This window comes from Aspergillus piperis (genome assembly GCF_003184755.1).
Source record: "Aspergillus piperis CBS 112811 unplaced genomic scaffold BO85scaffold_32, whole genome shotgun sequence".
Taxonomy (NCBI): Eukaryota; Fungi; Ascomycota; class Eurotiomycetes; order Eurotiales; family Aspergillaceae; genus Aspergillus; species Aspergillus piperis.
The window spans coordinates 135,408-160,274 of record NW_020291622.1 but is presented as its reverse complement, the minus strand read 5'-3'; the positions used below and the strand labels follow the sequence as shown (position 1 = coordinate 160,274).

The following is a 24,867-nucleotide window of genomic DNA, read 5'->3' as shown; positions in this document are numbered from 1 at the left end:
TCTCATATAGATCGGATGTATTATTATCTACTACATAATGAACATGCTTGGTGACTTATCAATTTCCCAGTTACGGTTCCAAAGTAAAAGTGAGAGCAATCACACCAAATCAGGCACAGCAGTCGCCTGGCGTGAATTAGTGGCGGCGGTGTGTTACCGAAGCCATTCACTGCTACTGTCCTGCCTCGACTCTCTTCTTCGAGTCGACTGTTTCTTCTCACTTTGTTTACTCGACTTCTCTTCTATCCTCCCGCCTCGTCGATACCACCGATACTCGTTTTCCACTTCGTGTGATCGATCTGTCGGTAATCCAACGGTTCATCTAAGCGTTCACCATTATCACCTGCACACACACACTTCCTTCTTCTCGTCCACTCGTCATTCAAAAACAAAGATTAAAAAAAAACATTAACTTCCATTACAATCACTATGGAGCGGGGCTACGCGCCGAGAAATGAGAAGATGCACTTTGGCATCCAGTCCGGGCCCAGTGCCTGCAAATCTAAAAAGGGAGTAGTAGTGCCTTGCTTGCTCGGTCTCCCCAGTGAAATTCTCACTACTATTTTTGAATATGTGAGTACATTTACATCCTCCGAGGTCCAAGACGCGTTACTGACGACTTCTTCTCCTCGCACAGTCTGGTGAAAAGAGCCTCTGTAGCCTGGCTGGGGTGTGCCAGCAGTTCCACGGCATGGCCGTGGCGCTGCTGTACCGCAATATCCACCATGGCATTCATACAGATGATCCCGTTTACACTGAGAAATCTCTGGATCGGTTCACGGCCATGGTGGAGGTAGTGAGTACCAGCAACCTTCAGTACGCATCTAGTGTCAAGAACATCGCAGTGAGGCATATCGCGCCCTACGAATCGGATAATAGACAGGGAGGTGTAGTCAAAAGACCTAGTCAAAGCTACTACACAGGCCGGTACCTCTGTAGTCTGATTGCCATTACTCTGCGGAAGACGGCAGGATTAACTAGCTTCAGGTAAGTACAAGACAGTCTCGAATACACGATAAAAGTATTCGTGTGTGCTAACTTCTGTAGTTGGGATATTCGTTTGGAGCTCACACCCTCAGTGTACCAAGCGATCAGCCGAATTCCTGACATTCGGGACGTGCATATTCGCCTGCCAGCATGCACGGCGCCAGGAGCCACTGATTCCACGCTTGGACAAATGCTCCAGACTCCCCATTACCACTTCCACCAAAATAATCCGCCTCCCAGGGAAATTCGACCCAGTTGCACCGGGGCCGAAGCTCAGTTGCTGAAGGATCTCGACAAACTTCAGCATGAACCAACTCTCTCCCTTCTTTCGGGACTAAAGAATCTCTCGGTGTTGGATATTGAGGATCTGAAACTGGTGTTGCAGCTCCCACAGTGTATCTCGCAGTGCTCGTCAACGTTGAAGTCTCTCAAGTTGTCGTTGTCAGACGAGCTTGCAAAGTCGGCGCGGAAGAGAACAACTTCCAATTCGGCGCCAGACGCGACGACGGCATTCGGGGATATGCTCAATTTCGCTGCACCCCAGTTCGAAGAAGACCTTCTCTTGGATCAGCAGGCCACTCCAGCCGATCCTGCTCTACCCTCAGATCCCGTGGTCCGAAGGGAGCGCTCCATTCAGGAGTCAATTCTGGCGTACATCTTCAAAGTGGGAGATGGCGACCGTCGCAACAAGTATCTGCAGGAAGCCCTGCTGGAAGGTAATGCCCGCAAATCGCAGGCGGAGGATAGTAGCGCATCGGAAGAGACAAGGGACCAAAAGTTTCTGAAGTGTGTGCGCTCAATGGTCCGTGTGCTGCCAAAGATGATGGTGCTTAACTCGGAAAATCCAGCAATCATCAACGTACTGCACAAACTCGACCAAGCTGCAACACAGTACCTGGTCCGCAATGCCAAACAGCCGAGCGAGAACGTTGTTAAAGCGAGCGCCAGCAATTCTGCCCCAGCCAGTGCTCTCAAGCCTACTCCGTCAATCAGTGGCAAGACCGAATTCTCTGTGAGCAAGAAGAAGGAGAAATGTCCGACCGACGTGATCGACATGGAGCATCCTGACGTTGTTGAAGAGGAGGGAGAAGATCAGGTGTTCGTCGATGAGAGACAGCGGTCAGTCACAGAGGCTAGCGTTCGGGCTTTCGCGCGTCAACCAGTGCAGGCAGCAAGACCCAGTTCATCTGCCGATAAAGGAAAAGGAAAGCAGCCGGTCAGAAATCCTCCAGTCGAGAAGCGCACAGCAGAAGAGGCGCGAGAGTGCTATGTTCGCAACACACATGGCATCCCACTGGAAAGCCTTTCAATCCATCTCATTCCAGTGACCGCCGGGGTGCTTAGCAAGGCCGTTGACCTGACCTCTCTCCACCACCTGTCGCTACTCAACGTTGGACCTCAAAGCACATTCTGGGCTTTCCTCAAGCGACTCAACCAGATCTACCCCCTGCCACTGACATCCATCCATACGGACAATGTCACGCCCGCGTTCTGCAGCTTCGTCAACAGCATGGACAAGATCACCGAGCTGTTCCTGTTCGAGCGCTACAGTAAAGCCAAGGTAGAGTCGCTGGCCGCCAAGACCACCATAAACGCATTCACCATTCGCAGAGAGATCCTACACAAGCACATGCGCAACCTCCAGCGATTGGTAATCCGCAACGACGAGAGTGACAGCTGGGCTGCCGACCCGGCAACCATACTACAGATCAGCCAGCGTGGAGGCAAGCTAATCGAGCTCGGCGTTTCTGTGAACAACTGCGGCATGGTAAGTCAGCTGTCAGCTCCTCTTCCAAACCAATCTGGTATAATACTAACCTCAATAGCACTCTCTCATGCAACAAATCGGCAGCTTCCGCTCTCTCAAGGCGCTGCAAGTCTTTTGGTACCGCCAGGACATGTGCACGACCACGCTACGCGAAGTCCATCACAGCCTTATCGACGGCATCTATCACTATCGGCACCTTCGCATCGAATACGTGGCCATGTGCTATTGCATGCATGGACCGATCGCAAACGGCGCGATTCAAGTTCGCGGTCGCGTCAGACACCTGAACAAAGCGTGCGCGATCCTTCAAAAGGAAGCAGAGGCTGCTTCTTCGTCCTCTTCTTCGCAGCCAGCTTCAACTAATAACGCTCCACACGGCACTATGTTTCCGATGGAGAACAGTGAAGGTGACCCAATGCCCCTGTTTGGGGTCGAACTGAGCACGCGGGCGTTGCTGAGCATCGAGGAAATCAGCGGGGTGAAGATGTGGAAGAAGGGAGCGTGGGAGATGAAGTTGTAGCCGATCCCAGACTGCCGCAGCGGTAGCAGCCTGGGATCGGCTCGTGTGTATGAGTATGAGAAAGTTTTCAGATGAAAGTTGATGAAAGTGGATGAAGATGTGATGGAAACGTGGATGCGTGTGAGGGGGAGAATGAGAAAGGAAGAGAAGAGGGAGGGACAGCGAGCAGATTAAATAGTCTTAACACGCTTAGTCGCCTCGACGATGTAATCAAGAAGATATTCACAGTTGAAATGACAAATCTCACATCGCATAATCCCCTTACAACATATTCATCCTTACCTACCTCATCCCACCACTTAAATCATCCATACAACAAATACTCCTATATAGATAGACATATAAGGGCTTCCCCCATCACATGTCCATTTCCACCCCCCTCTTAGTCATCTCAGCTCCACTTTCCCTCCAATTTCCTTCCGTCCCGGCCCATCAACTCCCGCCATAGGATGACATCGTTGCTTTTCTTTTTCTTCCTCTTTCTTCTTGCTTCCTAGCTACTTTTCCCAACTACTTTCCTACATTTTCTCTCTTTCTCCCCCTCCCACGTCAATAATCACTGTATATACTATCCGCAACAATGGGAGGCAAGAAGGCCGCCGGCGAGAACTCCAAGAAGGCTGCGGGCAATGCCCGTGTACGTTCACCTACCTCTCTGCAAAATATTACCCCGCCCCCGCTCCATCACCACCATTATTACCATTTTCTCAACCACAACCACTATGCCAACGTTTAGAAAGCAATGCTAACAAGTTTTAATATGTATATATAGAAAGCCGAAGCCGCCGCCAGCAAAAAGGCCGCCGAGGACGCCAAGCGCGCCGCCGAAGAAGACGCCAAGTGGTCCAAGGGCGCGAAGGGTAACAACAAGCGGTACGCCATTCCTTTCCCAAGACCAACGTTCTAAAAAGTTGTTGCCAAAAGTGAACACATCATCTCTAACACAATCTCTTTGGAAATCCAGCGAAGACGCTGAAGCCAAGAAAGCCGAAGCCGCGCGCAAGAAGGCCGAACGGGACGCCCTCCTCGCCGCCGAAGAAGCCTCCCAGCCCAGCAAACCCAAGAACACAAAATCCGCCGCGAAGAAGAACGCCGGACCCAGCCGGGGTACATTGGATCTGTCGCAGCTCGACGATTCACCCGCCAGCAAGAAGGCTTCTGCGCTCAATGCGTCTGGTATCGACAATGCGCTCGACGCATTGTCGCTTACAGGCAAGGATAGCGGCAAGGTGGATCGGCATCCGGAGAGACGATTCAAGGCTGCGTATGCGGCGTTCGAGGAGAGACGTTTGCCTGAGATTGAGGCTGAGAATCCCGGTTTGAGACGTAACCAGCGCATTGAGATCTGTAAGAAGGAGTTTGAGAAGAGTGAGGAGAATCCGTTTAACCAGGTGCATGTGGCGTTTGATGCGAGTCGGGAGGAGATTGCGGCTGTGAAGGAGGCGGAGAGGAAGAAGGTTGAGGCTAGGTTGGCGAAATAATCTCTTTTCTTTTCGTTTTTTTTTATTCTTCTTCTCTTTCGGTTTATATTTGGTTGTTTTGAGGGAAAAGAGGGGGTTTGATATAGTTGGGTTTGGATGATATACCCGGTTTGCCTGTGGAGGGATGGATATTTCTAAAAAAGCATAGAGCATATAGCTGATAGCAGATGAGATGATTAACGATGCAATGGTATCATGCAATCTATATCCATATCCAATACACACGACACGCAGAATCAATGGATGGATGGAGGTATCAGGTTAACCCATCACTGCTCTCACATCCCACACATACAAACTCTCATCCCATCCCACACTCGCACACCATCCCTCACTCCCAAACATACACCAATCAACCCCCGTCACAAACTCCGTATGCCGACCCATTCTCCCCAACTCAACCCCCATATTCGGCCCCGGTCCAGCCCGCATCACATCGACATCGCCCACCGCCCCCGGCGGCGTCTGATCACTCCAGGCCCGACACGTCATATCATAACTGGCACTCAGCAACACATCCGACAAATGCGGCGACCAGGCCACCTTCCGTACGGCATACTCATGTCCCAGCATCACCGTCTGCGGCCCCTGCCCAGGCGCCCGAATATCAAAAGTCCGAATCGTCCGATCCACCCCCGCCGTAGCTATCGTCGACGGGCGATACTTATTCCAATCCATGGTCAAGGCCTCCGCCGGCGCCGTCGCCGCCATCGGACCCCCACCCGGCACTATTCCTCCCCCAGCAGCAGCACCACCACCATGAATCGGGATCTGCAAAGTCAAATGGTTCGAGGCCGACGCCGGCGTCCGTAGATCAAACACCCGTAGATACGAATCCGACGACACACACGACAATATATCTGGCGAATGCGGAGAAAACGCCGCGCTGTACGTGCAGCTATGCGTCGGCAAAGTAAGGAGGGAATGCGGGCGGTTTGGTGTCCACACGCGCACAGTCCCGTCCCAACTACTACTGCAGAAACGGTCCTTTGCGACGAGGTTCCAGTGCACGCTGAAGACTTCGCGGTTGTGCTCTTTCCAGTTTTGGATCGGGAAGTCGGCGACTCCGGTGTCGAAGAGCTTGATGCTTCCGTCGCCCGAGGCTGTGAGGACTTGATTTTCGTGGATTTCAGACCATGCTAGGTCGTAGAGGGAGTCTTGGGTTGTGAACCTGGTTTTATTCGAGGGGTTGGTTAGATTTTGGGTTGGTTTGGAAGTGGGATGGGGATTTGGGGGATGGGGATACCATTTGTAGGGAACGATTCCGTTCGGAGTCAGCTCGAGAATGTAAAGTCGGCCATTGCCGACGAGGCCGAAATTGGCGGATGAGGCGACGGCGAGGCGGTTGTCGAAGAAGGGTGAGTACTTGACTGCGCAGCCGTTGAAGCCTTCTGTGCGAAAGTGGAGCATGTTGGGAGGGTGTGGTGAAATGGAGTGGAGATGATTGTTGATAAGGGAGGGGGGTTTAATTGGGGTAAGGGATCATGGCGTTGTGAAAGTGAGGGGGAGATGGTGGGTGGATTGTTGGTGTTGGTGTTGGTGTTAAAATGGAGAGATTAGTAGATCATGGAGATACGGATGCAATTGCAGATGAAGATGGAGATGGACTGACTGCGGGGAGTCAACGTGCCGAGGTTCGGTCACTATTTGGGTTGTGCTAGTGGCCTGAGGCATTTAATGTATGCCTCAGGCATATTTACAGCCCATGTTGAGCCTCAGCGATGGTACATACGCAACTACATCTTTTTGCCCCGCCAAAGCTATCGTTTTGCCCAAAAGCTCTCTCATGATTGGCTGTCACAGGCAGTGTTGAACTAGAAGTGCATGTATTCCGTAAGTGGACTAGTTCATGGCACCGCCCTTGAAATGAATTCCTTCAAGCCGCAGGAGACCTTTACACGTGATCTATCACACGACTCCATGACAGTCATTGCCTTTTTGGGAAGATGTACCTGGATACCCGATGAGGCAGGCGCCAGTGCCCGATGCTTAGTTGCCAACGTCATGATTTTTTCCTCCTCCATCCACTTATTCCACATTTCAATCACTGCGCTCTCATCGAAGCCGTGTCGTTCAGTTGCTCTTGTATCAATCCGTCGTAACATCAGTTATTCGGGTTTTCTTGCTCACGTTCTACAAACTCGTCTTCAATACAGACAAACAGTCTCTACGGGATACTCTTCCAAGCTAATCTCTGACCCCTCTCTATGTAGACTCTGTGTTCTTCAAACATCGGGTTTACATACCCTTTTGCAAGGCTAATCAGGCTGTGATAACTCTATTCGGCAGCAATGGACTGGTCCAAGACTGTCTTTCGTCTGCGCGCATTGCCAGACACCGTGGAAACCAAAGAAGATGCCGCTCGTCTGCTTAGTAAACGGCTCAGCGATATCTCTACGCACCAAATCTGGGTGTATTCCCTCGCGCTGACTCTGGAGTATTGGGAGGATCCTCCCACTAAAGTGGCAACTGTTATGTTCGATGTTCCCCCTTCGCTTGTCCAACGCAATCCAGAAAGCCGGGCGTGGCATATTCCCGCCAGGGGCCATGATCGTAATAGCCCAGATCTCATATTAGATACCCACTTTATAGGTCTGACACCCTTGAATGATACAAATCACTTGCAAAACTCGTACGAGTAAGGACTGCCATGTCTTTTCAACATGATCGGCGTTTGACCATTGGTTAGTTGCATCGCTATCTCAGGTCTAGCAAGCCACCCTTTCGGATCCTGGCAGCGCAAGGGAAGTAACAAACGCTTCATGTGGATTCGTGATAATCTACCCAAGTCTGTGCGAGGAATCCGAGCCATACTTTACGGGTATGACACTGAGCTTGACGGCAGCAGCTCATTCCAGACCATCAACGATCTCGCCAAGCAGCTCATCGATCAACTCCAAGCCCACCGGGTCCCAATGTCGGTGGTTGTCTTCTTCTCCATATAGTCTATCGCAAATGTGCACTCACGGGTAGCCTGGGTATATGGAAGAGGAAGTTGGCCGCGACAATGGACCTGCTGTAGCGCATGATGGTGATACTCCATACCAGAAGATTCACAAGGAGTTGCTGTGCCCGAATTGGAGCTGGACGTGTTGACGAGATGCTCGTCAAGCCTGAGCCGCTTGGTTTGAGGATAATCGGCCTCGTCGTGGATGCCATTATCTCCCAACTCCGGAACCCGCTTTGGGAAAGGGCATGAAGACATGTCTTCGGAAATATCCATATTGGTATCGCCTGACATTTTTCCTCAATTTTTTCTTCGCCAAATTGTGAAGTGTTGAGAGAAACGAAAGATATAATCCTTTAGCGGCTTATCGCACTGCTCGGAGCTGCGGCACTGCCACCCAGAAGTTGCAGCAGGGCACCACCACCTGCATCATCATTGATCCAAGGCACACATTCGCGAGGCTGAGTCTGTTGAAAATTATGATTGGTTAAACATTGTTTCAATTGCTTCACCTTTTGGCTTTCATTTGTTTGCTTTCGCTCCGCAAGCCTGCTCGCCGAATACATTTGACATTTGGGCGTTGAAGGCATGACTGGCCTTAGACAGTCACACGGTTTTTCTATACACTCTTCGCTCTCTCTGCATCTGCCTATTGTACATCATTGTAAACCCAAGATGATAAAAAAACAACAGGGTCCATAACATCAGCATAATCCACACCAGAACCACCGTGAAGAAAATAGACGCCAAGGTGAAGACGACGCAAACCCTCTGAAACTGCTGATTCCCCTGCAGCGCCTGGGTCGCCAGTCCCACTTGCATGGCCGACAACAGAACTGACATGTATACTAAAACCGCCAGGATCCACGAGAAATTACGCTCGAAGAACTCCTGGTACCATGTCGAACTGGGAAGAAACCCAAAAACGAGGTTGCGGATAGAAAAGGTCACGGGCGCTAATCGGTACAGGGAATTCAGGCGGCTCAAGCGCAACTCACCAAACTCGTAGCGCTTGTTGATGATTGCAGGCTGGGGTTGGGAAACTAATCCTTTTCTGTGGGCAGGGAAGTACTACACCTATCGTCATCATTCTCATTGTCCACCCACTCGAGGAACTGCCGGATTAACAGGGTCCATGCATCCCAGGTGACATCAAAGGGAAGAATACGCTCGTCCTTGGCGAGTTGGAAATCGATCAATCCAGTAATGAGCCACGCATAAGATAGAAGCAGCCCACATGCGGCAGCGTGCAGTTCTCGATGAGGACAGAGCTCCCGCACCCAAAACTCGTGGTCCAGGAGATATTCCGGGACGGGTTTTATGAGGATCTGTCCGGGGCTCCAGACCAAGTGCTCATCTGGGGATTCCGTGAGGATAATCGCACGCTTCATCAGCTTCTGTCGATGCAGTGGCCGGGCTGCCCGTGGGAGGCCAGCGAGCCATAGCAGATGATAATCCGATTCAACTTCGGCGTTGTGAGCTGGAAGTCCAGATAGCGTTGGAGATCCTCGCTGGGCTTTATCAACTGGTGCTGGAAGTTGACGCCTGCTGGGTGCGTATGTTGTGGGGAAGAGCGAATGCTCGCAGAGCTGGAGAATGGCGGCGTCACACCATGGCTCGCTGGCCTTTCTGGCTGGGGGTAGTGTATGGTAGGAGGATGTGGCGCAGTATTGTTTGCCACAGTTGAAGACATCTTGTAGGTGAAGATGGATGTTTTCTCTCTCTCTCTTTCCTTTCTCCTTCTCAAGGTTTATATACGGATTTGCCTAAAAACAAGCCTCGAGAGATTAAACAAACCCCGGGCGCGCGAGCAGTCTTACTGGGCTTCTGGGCGAAACGACGTAGCTAGTATCTCATGAAGATGACGATTGTGTTGGCACTCCTTAGGCAAAGACAAGGATATGGCCACTAACGTGGTGACCACTTGGAAGCCAGAATGGCTGTAGAGGCATGGTTGCCTATGATCTTGCCTCCTAAGCAAGTCAGCAAGTTGAGTGACTGCTGTAAGATCATAACTCCTCCAGCTGGGCAAAATTTGCGACTCACGACAATGCTTGGGTTGGGCATCATCAGGGCAATTACATGGTTGTGGCTATGCCGGGCGGAGGAGGCAGAGGCGCGCAGGTTATTCACGTGTAATTCCTTCTGTCTGAAGTGATTCCAAGGGCGGTGCCAAAAACTACCTAAACCGCACCGGGAAGTGTGTAAGCACTAGCACCATGCGCGCATGGTCTGGCGTGCAAGTCGACTTACGTGCGACTAGCCCTCCATACTTGACCGCGCACAGTAAAGCGGCGGCTTCCGTATAAGGCAAGCGATAGGACTAAATCATCTATCAACTGGGTGAAGCCACTCCGGTACACATTTACACTGCTGAATATATCAACAACAAAGGAGATAAACAACATACCAACAGATTAAGTCTACAGTTCGCCAGAACGGATATCAACCAAATACAGCTCCTGGGTTGTATAAGTCACTCTGAGTGACGGAGTCTGCTGGGGATGATGCCGATGATGTGGGCAGTGTTGTTTTGTTACCATTTTGGATTCTCGATGTGGTACCATAGGCGGTTACAAAGAGAGGGAAGAGAGTATAGGAAAAGTGTGTGATGATCCGGGCTGGGGTTGGTAGTAGTCAGGACATGTACCGAGAGCCCAAATGGATTGATAGACAGGCTATAGTGCGGCTGAGCAAAACCCAGTAGTTAAACAAAGAAGTGAAAGGAAAAACAAGCAGTGGAGGTAATTTTGTGTACCTCGTTCTTTGTTCAAGATGGAGAACAATCTCCCTATCCCCGGATCTTCCCTACACAACCCATGAGAAGCAGCAATCGCTCATGCCTACTTAAGAAGGGACTTCATGCCTCTCGTTCAGATGAAGTCTTCATTCTTCATCTCCATAAGCCTTGGTGATTGTACTCTTCCTCCGGGTGGCTGTGGAAACTACTTCGTGCCCTAGCTCAGAGTTAAGTGTGAGCACGGTTGCTCCTTTCTCCTCCTCTCGGCATTTTACAGTTTGAAACTAGTACCTGCCTCTGAGCTTTTCCGACGAGATGTCATCCGACTCTCCTCAGAAGCGAGTTGTGGAATCAGTCGACGATATCCATGATAAGGATTCCGACGGTCATCGGGGAAAGCGATCCAAGATTGACAAGCTCTTCACCGGCGTCTCCAACTCCGTTCGAGACACGGAAACTTCTCCGAGCTCTCTCGTCTCTGATAATAAAGCACACGATGTTTTACAGCCGAAAGGCGACCAAGCCGGTGACGATTCGGAGGCTATCTGTGAGTACAATACATACCGTCGAGCGCCCCCTTCCCCCCGAAGTGGGGTCTAACTTCTCATGTTATACCTAGGCTCTCCAGCACCACAAGCGCTTTCGCCCAAACATTTGGCTCGAGAACATGTTCAGGACCCTCCCCAGCAATGCCACACAATTAATGACAAGGTTTTGCAGAGCACTCAGGAAGATAAGGCAGAATACATATGCTTCGGGATGGTACGTGATATAGATCACCTTTTCATTTCCTCCTCTTTCCCCAACTTTGTTCATTTCTCTACCCATTCGGCATAGCTAACGTGGGATAGCTGAGAGATGTCGATATTCAAGTCCAGCCTGTTCTGGGCCGGTACTCCCTAAGCGTTGATCAATCATTCGGGATACCTGATACGTTTGCTTCACTCCCTCTCGATATAAAACCGAGGCGGTGTGAATTTCTTTCAAACGAGGGCGCTTGTATTGCGACGATAGACTATGCAACACACCGTCGAATCAGCTCCCTAAAACTCGAAGAGGACCCGATCTGGCTGGGTGTGATGCCAAAGAAAAAACTCCGGCGGAAGATAAGAGCAGTGACAAAGGATTTTTCTTCAGGATCTTACTCTCCTTCCTCTTGGACGTACAAAATCAACATTCTTGCCATCGGCCTCTCGACTATTGCGAAACCCCTGGCAAAGCAACTTACTCTACCTCAGCATGGTCGGCGTCAGTTGCAGTTGCGTTGTCCAATCCCAAAGCCCGACCAGATCAGGTATTATAATCCCCAATGGTCGTACAGATTGGGACCACCGCCTTCCGAACAGCTGAAACCACATACACCGCGGATTGCTAATCAGAAGGAGTTGAATGGTTCTGATGAGGCGGGAGCGAACAAGCGCAAAGACTTCAAAGAGTCCAAATAGTCAATTCGACGGCAGGCGATAGCGTTACGGCCGCCCGGCAAATGCGTTTTGGGGGGTACTTAGTGATGCAGCGGATGAAGAACGTCATATACGAAGATCCGGGAATGTGAATGTATGGCTTTACAGTTAACTTGATAATCAACTAGATATTCTGTGGTGTAGACCCAATGGCCGCTAAAGCCTAAGACCGTACTGGACTCACAGCAGAGCATTTCAACCATGTGACTACTACTCCTCACTGTAATTAGTTAGCAGTGCTAATACATAGGTATATATTACAACTGCATCCCAATCTTGAAGTGGATCTACATATAGTGTTTCCAAACGGACCATTTCAAAAAAACAGAGCTACAAGGTGTTCTCACACTGACGCCACACCTACATTTCTCTTCCTCTATTTCAATCTATCCAGCTACACATCAGCATTTCTGGTATTTCAATCAAGTGATCAATCAATCCACCGTGAAGCCTTTAGAATACACCAAGTATCACTTAAAGTGCCTCAGGCAACGACAGATTCTTGCCTAAATAATATTGAGTTATATCTTCAATGTAAAAGATCTGACATGGCTTCTAACTCAGCGAAATGTGCCTTTGTGCCGGTATATATGTACTACTTAGTAGTAGCGGTAGATAGTACTACTAACTTACTTTCTTCCCCTACCCTTCTTTCATAGTAGCATAGCCACGACAATGCCACTGCCCCGGTGATTACCAGCTTCAGTTGGTCAGTAGCCTTTGTCGGCACTACTCGTTATTCGTCCTAGGTATTATAGAACTCTGAATCTCAGCACTCTGAAATAGTTCCCGACTCTCAGTGAAGTGGTGAAAGTAGCCATGGCTGTCATTCAGTTACTTCGTTGCCCCAAGTTACCAAAAGCGGCATCACCCGTTATTAGACATGCAAGAAGTACTTAAATTATGGAAATAGACAGTTATGTGATTGCTACTACTGCAATCAATACCCTAAATCCCGATAACCACATACTACGATAATCCCACTATTACCAAGGGAGATATTCAACTCTTCAGCAAAGTAGTAGATCTATACTTTCCCAAAACGGATGTCTACAAAACATTGGCAGCTCCCATGTCGAGCATGTCACACTGACGCCACTCCCACATTCCTTTCCATCCACTCATCACCCCAACTAGTAACTATCAATCAGATTACTGCTACTACTTACTTACTATCCAATCAATCAATCACTCAAATTAATCCACCATGAACCCACCTACAACAAATCAACCACCACCTCCGACATACCACCCCCTCCCAAAATGAAACCCAAAAAAGAAGACAAAGATCCCACCACCCCAGCCTCCACCTTCCTCCAGACAGAACTCTACCACACAGCCTCACAACCAGGCCTCCGCTCCCTCCCACCCAGTCCCTCCCGCGACTTCCTCACCCTAACCTGGGGTCCAATAATCTACCTAACGACCTACTACACACCTTCCTCCTCCTCCCACAATCTCCTCTCCCGCTTCCTACAATCCCTCAACACCGAAATCCACCACGCCATTCGGCGCGTCCTGCCCGGGAATCCCTCCCAAATTCGACTCTTAGAATCCAGCTACGCGGCGAAGGTCTTCAGCGGGGAGAAGCTGTATAGGGATAAGAGCGTCGAGGAGATACGACGGGTGTTTCATGATTGGAAGAGGGTGGATTTGGCGTTGCCGGCGGTGGAGTTACCTGTGAGGTTGAGGGTGTGTTTGGTTGTTGATAAGGGGGTTTTGGAGAGGTTTGGGAGGTTGGTGGATGGGGATGGGGATGGGGAGGGGAGGGGAGGGGAGTGTTGTCCGGTTATTATGGTGGAGGAGAACTTTCCTGATATTAGACGGAGGGATTCGAATCCGGCTGATGAGGGGTTTCCGGGCTGGACGTGGGTGGCTTTAAGGGCGGTGGTGGAGGTGTTTGATGGGTTGAGGGGGGCCGGGGGGTTGAGGAAGTATCATCGTGAGGGGGAGGTGTATTTGGGGGATGGGAGGTGGGGCGAGTTGGGGTAGGGTGGCTTGTATGGGATGTGTATGATATTATATGTATACTACTGGGTTTGTGGGTCAGGAGTATGGTTTGGTTGGTTTGGCTAGATTGGCGTCAGTGGTGTGCTTTGGCTTAAGGGGCGGGTTAGAATATTTATCCTATGATCGTCTTTGAAATCACATTTACAATTCTTGGGTAATTTTTCCTTATATATACCAAATCAGCAAGGAAACTATCTGGTTTGTTTAACTCACTAAAACATTCAGAGCATGTTAAGAGACCGTCTTGTGTTGCTGTTTCCACTCCTGATTAATCTCCCTGTAATCATGCACAGTGTACTCCTCAAAAACCTCTCGCACCCAGCTCCTCTTCCTCCACCTGTTGATCCCCAAGTCCATCAATAGCATATCCAAATACGGGACCGCGTCGAAGATCGTCTCTGGATACCAACTCGCGAAACCATATGGATGTCGGTGCTTTCCATATCGACTGGTCAATGCTGTCTGATAATACACCTTCGATCGGTCAATTGGGACCTGATTGTTGAGATAGGCATATGTCCAGAGAGCCTGCACCTCGACCAGAAGGGCGTTGCTTGGTCCATTAAGCATCTTCAAGAATGCAATGGACTGATCGCCTTTGGCTGTCAACTCTGGAGACGCAATGCCGCGGTAGAGCCGAAAAGGACTGAGCCCGGGCTCGTACGGAATCTTCACAGCTGGTTGGTCACGCAGACCTGGAAACCGATCGAGTATCTCTTCATCCGCGGCACGGTCGAAATGATCCCAGACTTTCCGGTCTTTGGAGGGATTCCTGGTGGGAATCCCCAGGCTGCCTTCTAGTCCCTCGGGCTCGTACTTGATGCTTGGTACCAGCTTCCATCCAGTTATTCTAATCACAGCATCGGTTTGTAGTTCTGTGCCATCGGTAAAGTTGACTTGGCCTTCTGATAAGTGCGATATGTCCTTTCTCTTTACGCTCACCTGCCCTGACCGAACATAATCATAGATATCCGTGGGATAATTGAGAACCCCCAGACGACCCGTCCAGAACACACTGTGACCCGCTGTTAGTCAAGAAAATTGGCTTTCGGTGATCTTACCTTCCATCTGGTTCCAGATCTTTCAACGCCGCTTCTCTCCGGTAGCCATTGACCTCAATGGCATCCCCGTTTAGTTTATTCCAGAATGATCGCACTAGCCACCTTCCCAGCGCTGTCCCATGGAGCAGTCCTCGCACCCATCCAAACCCATCACAATTTCCCCAGATGCAAGGACTGAACCAGGTGATGATTCTGGTGGTTGTTAGGCCTTCCAGCTTCAATCGCCAGGGTCCAAACCAAAGCCATGGTAACGCCATCCAGACCGCACCCCCTCCAGACTTACGAATGATCCATTCCACACGTTTACCATGAGAGGCCATAAGATACACGGCATCATATCCATACTTTGAGGCCCCAATCACCGTCACCGACTTTACCGCTGGGTCATTTGCCAACAGAGCGCCTGTTGTTCCGAGCTGAGAGTGATTCATGATAGGTTTCCCAAAGCTTTCCTGTCCTGGAATCGAGAATTCATTCGGAGTCGAGAACAGTCCCGGGCTCATGATGAGTTTGTTGCACGTGTAGAGTACCGAGTCGGTGTGAAGCCCCCAGATCTCGTCAGCCTTTTGTACTGTATGCACATGAGTGTTGAAGCGAGTCCGTCGTCGAAGATCGAAATGATCGATGAAGTCATCGAAATACTGCTTGAGCGCATATCCAGGAATGGGAGCTTCCGGTTGCACATCATATTTGGTTGGATCAAGTGGGAAACTCGAAAATTCATAAGTTCCGTAGAGGTTGTTGGTATGAAGCCCTTCATAGCTGTTTGCCCATACGCCGCCTACAGCCGAACGCTGTCAATGCAGATCAGTGGACAGCTGGATGGGTATTTGGTGCGGGATAGAATACCGCTTCAAGCATTAATAGATCTGTTTCCGGCGCCAGCTCAAGATACGTCTTTGCTGCTGCAAGACCAGCGATTCCTAACAACCGCGAGTAAGTAGGCAGTCTAAGAGTCAGACAATGGCAGGCGAAAAACACCCATACCTGCACCCACCACAATCACTTCGTGTTGCTCCTGAGGCTGCATCGTCATCAATTGGTAGATTTCTTCTATCTGAATAGCGTGTTGTAGTGAAAAGTTACTTATTGCATTCCTTCAAAGTCCTCTCCATGACGGCTATGACTTAGCTCAGGCAGATGACGAGCAGCAAAAGTACAATCAACCCCGTTGTCCTGATCTATGACGTAGTGCGCTGATTGGCCACTTTGAGAGCAATCACGTGTCGATAAGGATATCAATTCCAGTTGCAGCAAACCTTCAAATAAACCTTCAACATCCCTCCCCAGCTTCCCCTCCATTTCCCTCATGGCTTCCAGCTCGACCTGGAGATCCTCTCCATGGATCGCTTCGTCTCCCGGAAGAGGCCCCGGAGCCCTCCGCCACCAACAACAACCGACGAAGAGTCCACCGACCTGAAATTGGCCCTCCTGATGTCACTCTTCCCAACCATGACCCTGGACACGCTTATGGAAATCCTGGTTTCGAGCAATGGCTGCGTGGAAACAGCCTCATCCACTATCAAAGCCCAAACTCAAACCCAGATCCAATCTGGCTCAGCACCTCCGCTCAAGAAACGCGCGACAGCCGTCCCAGGAACCCCAGCCATCCAAACATGCTTAATCTCAACTCTCCCGATCACCATCCCCAAGCCTCTCACAAAGAAAGGTCAAACCCTCCACCTCTACTCCCCCGCCTCCATAGCAGCACACACCCCCTGCACCCTGATCCACAACTTCCTCCCCCCATCCCTTGCAAACGCCCTCCTCTCCGAACTTCTCTCCGAATCCCCGCACTTCACCAGACCCCACTTCCAACTCTTCGACCGAACAGTCCAAAGCCCCCATTCAGCCAGCATCTACGTCTCCACACCAGAAGACCACCACTCCCACACCTCAGAATACACCTACGGCGGCACCTACCGCTCCAACGTCCGGCAAATCACCCCGCACATGCGCACCGTCGCCGCCAAAGTCCAACGCACCGTGAACGAGCAGATCAAAGCCCGGGGCCCCAAGCTCCCTTTTCAATCCCCACTAGAATGGACTCCCAACGCCGCATTCGTAAACTGCTACGCCGGCCCCACAGAAAGCGTAGGCTGGCACTCCGACGAGCTGACATATCTCGGCCCGAGACCCGTCATCGGGAGCTTGAGTCTAGGCGTGGAGAGGGAGTTTCGCGTGAGGAAGACCCTCCCTGTTGACACCGACAATGAGGATGAAAATAATGGTGATGGAGGCCAGATCTCCATTCACCTACCTCATAACTCCCTCCTCATCATGCATGCAGAGATGCAAGAGGAATGGAAACATTCCATTGTCCCTGCTAGGACGGTCATTCCGCATCCTGTTTCTGGTACGGCGAGGATTAATATCACTTATCGCTGGTATCGCGAGTCGTTGCATCCGCGGTATACACCCCGTTGTCGGTGTGGGGAACATACGGTGTTGAGGTGTGTGCAAAGGAAGAGGGAGAATCGGGGGAGGTATATGTGGATGTGTTACGCTGGGTTTGCGCCGGGGAAGAAGGGATGTGGGTTCTTTCAGTGGGCGGAGTTTGATGATAATGGGGAGCCGGTGTGGGGTTCGAGGGGAAGGGGGGATAATGGTGAGGATGCGCCGAGGTTGAGAAATTTTGTGGAGGGTAGGGTTGAGGATGGGGATGACGTCGAGGGTGATGGTGTATAGATAGATATGAACTTGTGATACCCTTTTTATGTCATTATAACGTCCGAGACGGACTCATATGCATAGTTCGAACGGAAATCATATAACCCGCCTCGATCTAAGAGACCGGATTCCGAGTGCTTTGAAATGATAGCATAAAGAGCAGATTGATTCCGGCTTGTAAAACAGCAAACTGTTAACATGAAACTAAACGCCATAACTCCTGTACTGCCCTTCACGGAAGCATATTCCTTAAGCAACCATATAGCCTGCCTGTGACTTATCACATGTCTAGGGGCAGCCACATATAAAAGGTCAATCCTCTAGTGTAGGTCCCTGGCATATAAGATCCTTCACTGACATAGGCCAAGTCGCGCCATCGTGAGCCCAAACCAACCATTGCCTGTGGATGTCCCAAAACAATATTAGTCGAACCCTTTGCAACGATCTGCATCAGTATCATCTCAGCCAAACGTCTCTGTCGAGAAGCGCTCCACATAAGCAGGGCCATTCAAGCCTCAGTAGTCGTCTCACCCAAGTGCACCAAAAGTCTACTCGCATGCCCTCGAAGTCTATTCCACGAGATCCAAAACCCAGATCGGCGATCTTCATAGTTTCCAACCAACACCACGACAGCCTCGATATCCAGAACCACCATCAATCATGAAACCTGATCTTCGGAACTAAAACCCAATTCAATTCTCCTCCTCCTCCCGTCTGCGCAGTGGTTCCTGATAAGCAGGCGGGTTCCGACCCCGTTCGAGATCCGGCTGGGAATTTCGTTTCCCTTTCTGACGATCCTGCGGCTTGACCCAGAACACCCAGGTGACTGATTTTCGGGTGCTCCAGAATTCCGAGCATAGGAGGGCGATGGCGAGGATGCTGCAGATGACGATGATGGGGACGAGGACTAAGAGGATGACGGTGATGGATGATTTGTATTGCGAATACCAGCGAGACATATTGGATTATGGGTGTATTGTAGAAGGTATGGGTTTTGGTAATTGGATGAGTAGGAGGTGGTAAGTAGTTAAGATGCTTTTTGAGAGGGGGTTAGGGGTAGAGAGTACTATAGAGGGGATGGATGTATGGATGGTGTTCTGGCACTGCCACTGATGTGACGTACTAGGCAGGCACGATGGATGGATGGAAGGGTCATTATGACAGCCTTGATTAATGACTTTTTTGATTATGTATGATATCAGGTCAGGTCAACTGAGCCACGATCGATTCTATTAAGGGTATATTGAATTACTCGCGCACTGCCTCTGTGCGTGGAATCATCATCTCTTTGACTGATGCCAGGGTGGATTCGTCGAGGCGGCTGAATCGGATCTGTGAGTCTGTTAGCAGCTGATCATTATCACACTGGGTATCAGGTATTTACCATCTCTTCGACTCCTCCCCGCGTCGCATTTCCATACAACATCGCATCCGAACTACTAGCCTCAATCTCGTTCTGCACCCGTCTGGCCCAGATCCCATCCCAATGCCAGTCTCCAGGGGACCTCGCCTGCGGGCTCCCCTTCTTCGATGCAGAAGCAGTGCTTCCCTTCCGATGAGCCTTCCACGCATGCCACGCACTCGGGTTTCCAGCTGCTTCCAGCGGTAAAGAATCGAGAACCGTCTCATTATCGAACGTAGACCGAATGTAATCCAGCAGCTCTGATACAGGGACGGTCTTCCTAGGCTCGACCGGTTTCTCTACCGACGACGGGGCGACGGCCTCGCCTTCGTCCTCATTCTCATTTTCGTCCTCTTCTTTCGACTGAGGCTCCGTTGGTTCAGCGGCGGGGCCGTTATCCCCGGACATGCTTTCCCTGCATAGGGTGTTGGATACCCCATCGCTGGTAGCAGTCGAATTACGCACACTGGCGGTCTCTCTAGGCGGAGTGGCGGATTGTAATCCAGCTCGCTTTGCGCGGCCGAACCAGTGCGGGAACCCGTGCCGCAGACTGAACCCGCCAGGGGGTAGCCGCTCTTCGTCTGTTGCGCTGACTGGATCCTCGCTTGAGGCACCGGTGCTGAATGTGTATGTGGTGAGGGGGACGATTAAGGGATGGAAGACGTCAGTGGCGAAGTTCACTAGAGGAGGCATATCGGGATAGGACGTGGGGAAACGGATCTGGAAGCGGAGGACGGCGGAGGCATAGGGGCCTATACAGACAAGATTGTCAGATCGCCGTCATCATAATTAATTGAGTATACATACCAGAGCGAACAAAGATGACTCCCAACCAAAGCGTTGGATCGCCCGGGCTGAGGCTCATGTAAGTTCCCGGAGGAGCGGCATGTTGCAAGCTTGCGCTGCAGAGACAGTCAACACCACGGTTTAGTCAGTCGAGTGGTATTAAGCATGCTCACAATTCTAGGAGAAGCTGCTGTTTCCGAAGCGCAGGGACGTTGGGCAAGCGGGTTGTCGACATGATGCTTGGAATTGGTGGTCGGAAATGCTCAGGGGTGCGGCGAGCGAAGATGAAGAGTCGGAGGTGCTTATGTCCGCTATCTCCGGCGGTTATCTGGGTTTCTATGGTAGCATCTCCACTTCACATGGGAGGGAAAAGTATACAATAGCGCTGGAAAACAAACAGTCATGGTAGCAGTGTATGCGCCTTACTGTGCAATAGTCATGTCACATTATAACAGTCTATCTCTACGCTTAAAATACACACCCAACTTATTCAACCTAGTTTGCTCAAATCGTACCTCATGACCGCGAAGCCTGCACAAAAGCCTTCCCCAGCTCAACATGCGACTGGGTGACTCCCATGATAATCATGCCCTCCGCAAATCCCTCGTAGATACCACCTGCAATGCTTGTCACCCACCAGGCTGCAAGCTCCATCATACTTGCGCTCACTCTCCCTTCGTTGTAATTCAGGACTGCAGCCCCTACAACCATACCTCTTTTACCAAAGTTATCAGCCGCATCCAGAACCTTTGTTACGGCGCGTTCCGTTAACCGATGGGATCGCTCATATCGGTACAGATGGTACACGAGGATTTTCACATATGGCATGAGGAATTGCAACATTATGAAGAAGTAGACGATAGTCGACGACAGCAGTCGATGAAGGTAAGATCGCTCAGGTGGAAAATTCTTTCCCGTAAGCATACTGTGAAGCCCTGCCGCGGATGGATCAGTCACGGCAGGCGCAGCCAAAGATTCCTTGACACCAGCAGGAAGATTTTCCTGGATTATCATGGTTTCTTGTTTGCTCATATCGTCGGGGAGGCCATCGAGAAGGTAACTTAAAGCATCAACGTACAACATCCGAGCCAAGCGACTGTCGCACTGCCGCTGCTGCGCCTCATGACAGGCATTTTGCAGGAGATTGAGTGCTAGAATTCTGTCAGCCAGACCAGTACTAGTGACTTCCTTCGTGTGTCCTAGAATAGAACAGAAATAAAAGACAGGCGGTAAGACGAACCAGGCGCAATCCGATTCCATCGCAGTCCGGATTCTGCCTCATATTTCGGAGCCACTGGACTGAAGACACTGCTAGATCTACTGCTTCTAAGGCTAGAGATATCGCTGAGCTCTTGTGATTTCTCAGGAGCAGGAGTGAAGCATGGCTCTACTCCATTGCTAGCACTGCTTGCAGTACTGGGGCGCTGAGAGGCGTGCCCAGGCGAAATATCAGGCAGCGATGCCACATACTCCAGCTCTCCTGGCTCAGAAGTCTGTCGCATTGCGGCCATCGCATCACCTCCGGCGTCACCAGCTGTGTTCGCTTTAGCGCTGGCGCGGGCGCTGGCCTCTGACTTCACGGATCGATGCATTGATGGGTATAGTCTAGAGATCCGCCGTCGAAGCGAGGCGGGGATAACGGGAGAAAAGGCCATAAGTACTTGGCGGTAGACCATCGTATCGCTCAGTGCTGTTAAGTCGTCGAATCCATCCATCTTGCGAGGGTAGGGGCCTATACAATGAATATAAACAACAATGAGGGGTGAACCATGAGACAGTGCTGGCAGCGTATGTCTGACGCAGAGAACGGCAACAGCGTCCACGAACGACCAGATAGGCTTTCTGGCGTTTCAGAAAGTTACTGAATGTCCAGCCATCGGTTGAAGCACATGGCAGGGTGAAACATAAGCAGGAAGCTGCTTAGGTGCATGGCGTGAGAGAAAAGTTCCGGCGCAAACTTCAGCCAGCGGCTTTCACATGTCAAACGGTGCGCCGTTTGTTGGCCCCTCCGATAAGGCACCCAATTCTAGGCCCGTGACTCGGCGGTTCCATGATTCAGTGGCGTGGGTGAGCCAGCCAATCGGATTAATTCGTGTTGTTTTACGCCCTGTGACAGCACTACTAATTGTATACTACGCCCTTCATATGATGTTGTACGTAAGGAGCATCGTCGATTTCAGTCCAAAGAAGGGTATATTAATTGTGGCTATCTCCTGTACATGCTCGCTTTCCCTTCCCACGAAATGAACGTTTGCAGTTGAAGAAGGGCGAGAAAATCCCCGAAATAATTCCATCTCTCCCCACAAAGCAAATCGAAGTATAAGAAACTTTTTGACATTATGACCCTCTCAGTCATGGACTATCTACACCTGCCGCATATCTACAACACCGATCCCCTCATCAAACACCATTATATCTGCTCTCGGCTCTCATGCATACCTGGATATCCCTGATCCGTCGTTGGTGCAAGCTCCTCGTTGAGACCCGTATCGGACATGAACACATCGGAGCTCCGCATACCGGGGATAGCTATGGGAGCGGAGACAGGTGTAGAGAAAGGCACTGCTTTGCCAGTCGGCTCTACCTGATGTTGTCCAACGTTCCTAGCTCCAACTTCATTCTCACGCCTACTACTCTCTTCAAAGCACAGCCCCTGCAGATCGTCCAACGGTAACTCATCATACCGCTCATTCAGTTGTTGTAAGAACTCGGGATCGAACCCCATTTGCACGAATTGGTCAACAGATCCGCTCAAAGGCGTGTTGAGGGACGCAATGCCAGTAGACAGGGTACTCCCCACGTCAGCCGACAGCCTGGAATAGGGCCGAGACGGGAGAAAGCCAGAACTTTCAGCATAGCTGCCAGTGGAACTCCCAGGAGCACTCGCGGCAAAGGAAGACCGACCGTGCCCCATAAATGCGGGGCTCTGGAGCCCAGAGTTGGGGGTCACGGGACTGAATGTGCCCTGTCTGGGGTAGAGAGGACTGGATAACATGCTGGTTTCGGCTGGGGCCTGTCTTAGGCCGTCGGCAGCAGCAAATGGCGGTCGCATACCCAGGTCGGATAGTTGAATGTGCTCTGACCCAGGGAGTACTTCAAGTCCTGTGTCTCGCTTCAGCAGGCTGAGCCAAGTCGAGTTATCGGCGCACGTTTGATTCCACGGGTCGTCGCTTCCATAAATAATTCGCCGGCCTTCGTCCTGTATCATTCGATCGGTCGGGATGATACCGGCAGCCCTCTGGTTGTGGATATATGCGGTGAGTTCACGCTGCAGGCGCCTATAACAATTCGCATCTTCTGGTTGAAGCAGACCAGTTGTTTGTGCAACGTTGGGTGGCTTGAAAGGATTCAGAGTCTTCTGCTCGCCGCCAATGAGATACGGTGGCATTGCATTTTCGACCAGACCCTGTATAAAGGGTTCAAACCCCCAATCGCCCTGCCACTGCGCCATGGTACTGCCATTCTTGAAATGGGAGGCCAAATGGTCAACTCGGTCTTTCCAAGTTGTTAGACTCAGCCCGCAGAAGCCACACCGAGATTTGAATTCTGTCAGAGTGCTCCTCCAGGCGTTCATGGATGAGTTAAACTTGACGTTGTGCATCAGTCTCAAGTGCTGGTTGAGATGATCCTTCCGGTAAAAGGACCGCTCTGCGGGTGTCTTCTCCTGACAGATACTATAATTGTGTGACTCTAGATGATCGTTGTTGGGATCAACAGCCATGCAGAATACACAACGGTTGGCGCCATCTATGAAGGCTACTCCCCCCGAAGGCGAGCAAATCCACTTTTCGAGAGCTAGGTGTAGTGACTTCTCATGGCGTTGCCAGTCATACTTGGTTTGGAAGCAGTCGGTGCAGAAAGTACATTGGTATATGCGGGCATTGCGTGCCTTTTGTTGGTTGAAGGTGTTGACGGGAAGTGAGGGCTTGCGCCGGCGACGGCGTTCCTTCCGCTCCATAGAGCCGAAGGAACCGAGAGAGGATCGGTGGGAGAAGGCAGAGGCAAAAGAAAGATCTGATATAGAGGAACGAGTGGCCGATCGACTTGTTTCCTGACTACTGACCGAGGGAGCATGGAACAAATTGGAGTTGGCATGGCTTGAGTCATTGCTAGACCCAGTCTTCCGGGAAAGGGAACGCACGTGACCTGGTCTGGATGCGCGCTGTCGGTCATGATTCAGGTCGGTCGTGACCAGGGCTCGCAGAATATCGGAGGTGGCAGCGGGTTCGTTTTCAGGAGGCGAGTGCTTCCAACGCTCCATGGGTGTCATGTAAGTGATGTCCACGCCTTTTTGTCCGGGAATGTTGATTGCGCCCGTCGCGGAAGAGTTGCGCGGCCCAGGAGGAACTTTACCACGTCTCCGAGCATTAGCAAGCCAGTTGGATATTTGCATCCTCTTCAGACCTGTGCGTTGCTGTAACTCGTCCTTTTCCTGCTCTGTTGGATAGGGATGCTCCCAATGTTCCTGGAGCCATGCTTTGAGGATGCGGACCGCTTCCCGCGCCAGTCTCGAATTGCTTTTCCTCGCTCGGCCATCATCTTCAGCAATGAAGCCCAACGATTTGAGCGCCTTCTTTCCGGTCAGACCACCGGTATGGATGTAGGTATTCTCGGAGATTGGATGTAAGGTATCCAAGAATTTGCCGGGGGCTCGAGCGTGGGTGAAGCTGCATTCGCGATAAAGCGAAATGCAACAAGTACAACCATTTTGACGCATCACTCCACTCTTTGCAACAAAGCAATCCAGATTCATGTGCCTGCAAAAGTCGCATGGCTCCTCGGCACGACTCATGGGATAAACGCCGTTGTCTAGTTCACCGGCATCTTGCTCCGGTAGGTCGTTGGGAAACTCTAGGCTCTGTTCCTGGAAGATGGCGTTGTAGTTTTCAGCGGCCTCGTGCTCGTCGAACTCGAGATTGTCCGAGGCAACATCATCTTCACGAACGTTGGAACCATATGAGGCTTCATCGAAATCGAAATACTCCATCCTTGTCTGGAGTACTTGATGGGGCTTGTCTATGATAAAGGGGGG

The 24,867-nt window shown here is 50.9% G+C and overlaps 12 protein-coding genes across 12 annotated transcripts; 6 read left to right on the top strand and 6 right to left on the bottom strand.

Moving 5' to 3' along the window:
- Positions 1-429: 429 nt before the first annotated feature.
- BO85DRAFT_507508 (F-box protein) lies at positions 430-3,275 on the top strand (the record flags this gene model as incomplete). The annotated part of the gene is made up of 4 exons (XM_025664409.1): positions 430-573; positions 638-987; positions 1,048-2,755; positions 2,814-3,275. 4 exons carry the CDS (start codon positions 430-432, stop codon positions 3,273-3,275), a joined length of 2,664 nt encoding a protein of 887 aa, XP_025510298.1.
- A 374-nt stretch (positions 3,276-3,649) lies between these two features.
- BO85DRAFT_408094 (DUF1014 domain protein) lies at positions 3,650-4,955 on the top strand. The gene is made up of 3 exons (XM_025657389.1): positions 3,650-3,912; positions 4,048-4,148; positions 4,240-4,955. The coding sequence occupies exons 1-3, from the start codon at positions 3,856-3,858 to the stop codon at positions 4,754-4,756; spliced, it is 675 nt and encodes a 224-aa protein (XP_025510297.1). The 5' UTR covers positions 3,650-3,855; the 3' UTR covers positions 4,757-4,955.
- pex7 (putative peroxisome biosynthesis protein (Peroxine-7)) lies at positions 4,873-6,358 on the bottom strand. Its single transcript, XM_025657388.1, has 2 exons — positions 6,003-6,358; positions 4,873-5,927 (listed from the first exon to the last, which is right to left on the bottom strand). Exons 1-2 carry the CDS (start codon positions 6,164-6,166, stop codon positions 5,018-5,020), a joined length of 1,074 nt encoding a protein of 357 aa, XP_025510296.1. The 5' UTR covers positions 6,167-6,358; the 3' UTR covers positions 4,873-5,017.
- Positions 6,359-6,783: 425 nt separating this feature from the next.
- Positions 6,784-7,626, top strand: BO85DRAFT_454077 (uncharacterized protein). The gene has a single exon (XM_025661193.1). It carries the CDS (start codon positions 7,048-7,050, stop codon positions 7,396-7,398), a length of 351 nt encoding a protein of 116 aa, XP_025510295.1. The 5' UTR covers positions 6,784-7,047; the 3' UTR covers positions 7,399-7,626.
- Positions 7,627-7,646: 20 nt separating this feature from the next.
- On the bottom strand, positions 7,647-7,997 carry BO85DRAFT_493096 (uncharacterized protein; the record flags this gene model as incomplete). The annotated part of the gene is made up of 1 exon (XM_025663812.1): positions 7,647-7,997. One exon carries the CDS (start codon positions 7,995-7,997, stop codon positions 7,647-7,649), a length of 351 nt encoding a protein of 116 aa, XP_025510294.1.
- Positions 7,998-8,225: 228 nt separating this feature from the next.
- Positions 8,226-9,396, bottom strand: BO85DRAFT_463953 (uncharacterized protein; the record flags this gene model as incomplete). The annotated part of the gene is made up of 5 exons (XM_025661954.1): positions 8,226-8,252; positions 8,329-8,352; positions 8,424-8,746; positions 8,776-9,214; positions 9,247-9,396. The coding sequence occupies 5 exons, from the start codon at positions 9,394-9,396 to the stop codon at positions 8,226-8,228; spliced, it is 963 nt and encodes a 320-aa protein (XP_025510293.1).
- Positions 9,397-10,758: 1,362 nt separating this feature from the next.
- Positions 10,759-11,939, top strand: BO85DRAFT_507482 (uncharacterized protein; the record flags this gene model as incomplete). The annotated part of the gene is made up of 3 exons (XM_025664408.1): positions 10,759-10,990; positions 11,063-11,205; positions 11,295-11,939. The coding sequence occupies 3 exons, from the start codon at positions 10,759-10,761 to the stop codon at positions 11,886-11,888; spliced, it is 969 nt and encodes a 322-aa protein (XP_025510292.1). The 3' UTR covers positions 11,889-11,939.
- Positions 11,940-13,064: 1,125 nt separating this feature from the next.
- Positions 13,065-13,898, top strand: BO85DRAFT_431701 (uncharacterized protein; the record flags this gene model as incomplete). The annotated part of the gene is made up of 1 exon (XM_025658346.1): positions 13,065-13,898. The coding sequence occupies exon 1, from the start codon at positions 13,170-13,172 to the stop codon at positions 13,896-13,898; it is 729 nt and encodes a 242-aa protein (XP_025510291.1). The 5' UTR covers positions 13,065-13,169.
- A 249-nt stretch (positions 13,899-14,147) lies between these two features.
- Positions 14,148-16,007, bottom strand: BO85DRAFT_481920 (dimethylaniline monooxygenase; the record flags this gene model as incomplete). Its single annotated transcript, XM_025663082.1, has 4 exons — positions 14,148-14,931; positions 14,978-15,771; positions 15,827-15,900; positions 15,965-16,007. 4 exons carry the CDS (start codon positions 16,005-16,007, stop codon positions 14,148-14,150), a joined length of 1,695 nt encoding a protein of 564 aa, XP_025510290.1.
- Positions 16,008-16,264: 257 nt separating this feature from the next.
- On the top strand, positions 16,265-17,756 carry BO85DRAFT_454075 (putative CUE domain protein). The gene has a single exon (XM_025661192.1). It carries the CDS (start codon positions 16,319-16,321, stop codon positions 17,663-17,665), a length of 1,347 nt encoding a protein of 448 aa, XP_025510289.1. The 5' UTR covers positions 16,265-16,318; the 3' UTR covers positions 17,666-17,756.
- Positions 17,757-18,790: 1,034 nt separating this feature from the next.
- Positions 18,791-20,078, bottom strand: BO85DRAFT_408080 (putative ubiquitin-conjugating enzyme). Its single transcript, XM_025657387.1, has 4 exons — positions 20,009-20,078; positions 19,857-19,951; positions 19,032-19,801; positions 18,791-18,979 (listed from the first exon to the last, which is right to left on the bottom strand). The coding sequence occupies exons 1-4, from the start codon at positions 20,068-20,070 to the stop codon at positions 18,896-18,898; spliced, it is 1,011 nt and encodes a 336-aa protein (XP_025510288.1). The 5' UTR covers positions 20,071-20,078; the 3' UTR covers positions 18,791-18,895.
- A 273-nt stretch (positions 20,079-20,351) lies between these two features.
- BO85DRAFT_443237 (putative homeobox and C2H2 transcription factor) lies at positions 20,352-24,822 on the bottom strand (the record flags this gene model as incomplete). The annotated part of the gene is made up of 3 exons (XM_025658871.1): positions 20,352-21,034; positions 21,076-21,567; positions 22,275-24,822. 3 exons carry the CDS (start codon positions 24,820-24,822, stop codon positions 20,352-20,354), a joined length of 3,723 nt encoding a protein of 1,240 aa, XP_025510287.1.
- Positions 24,823-24,867: the final 45 nt, after the last annotated feature.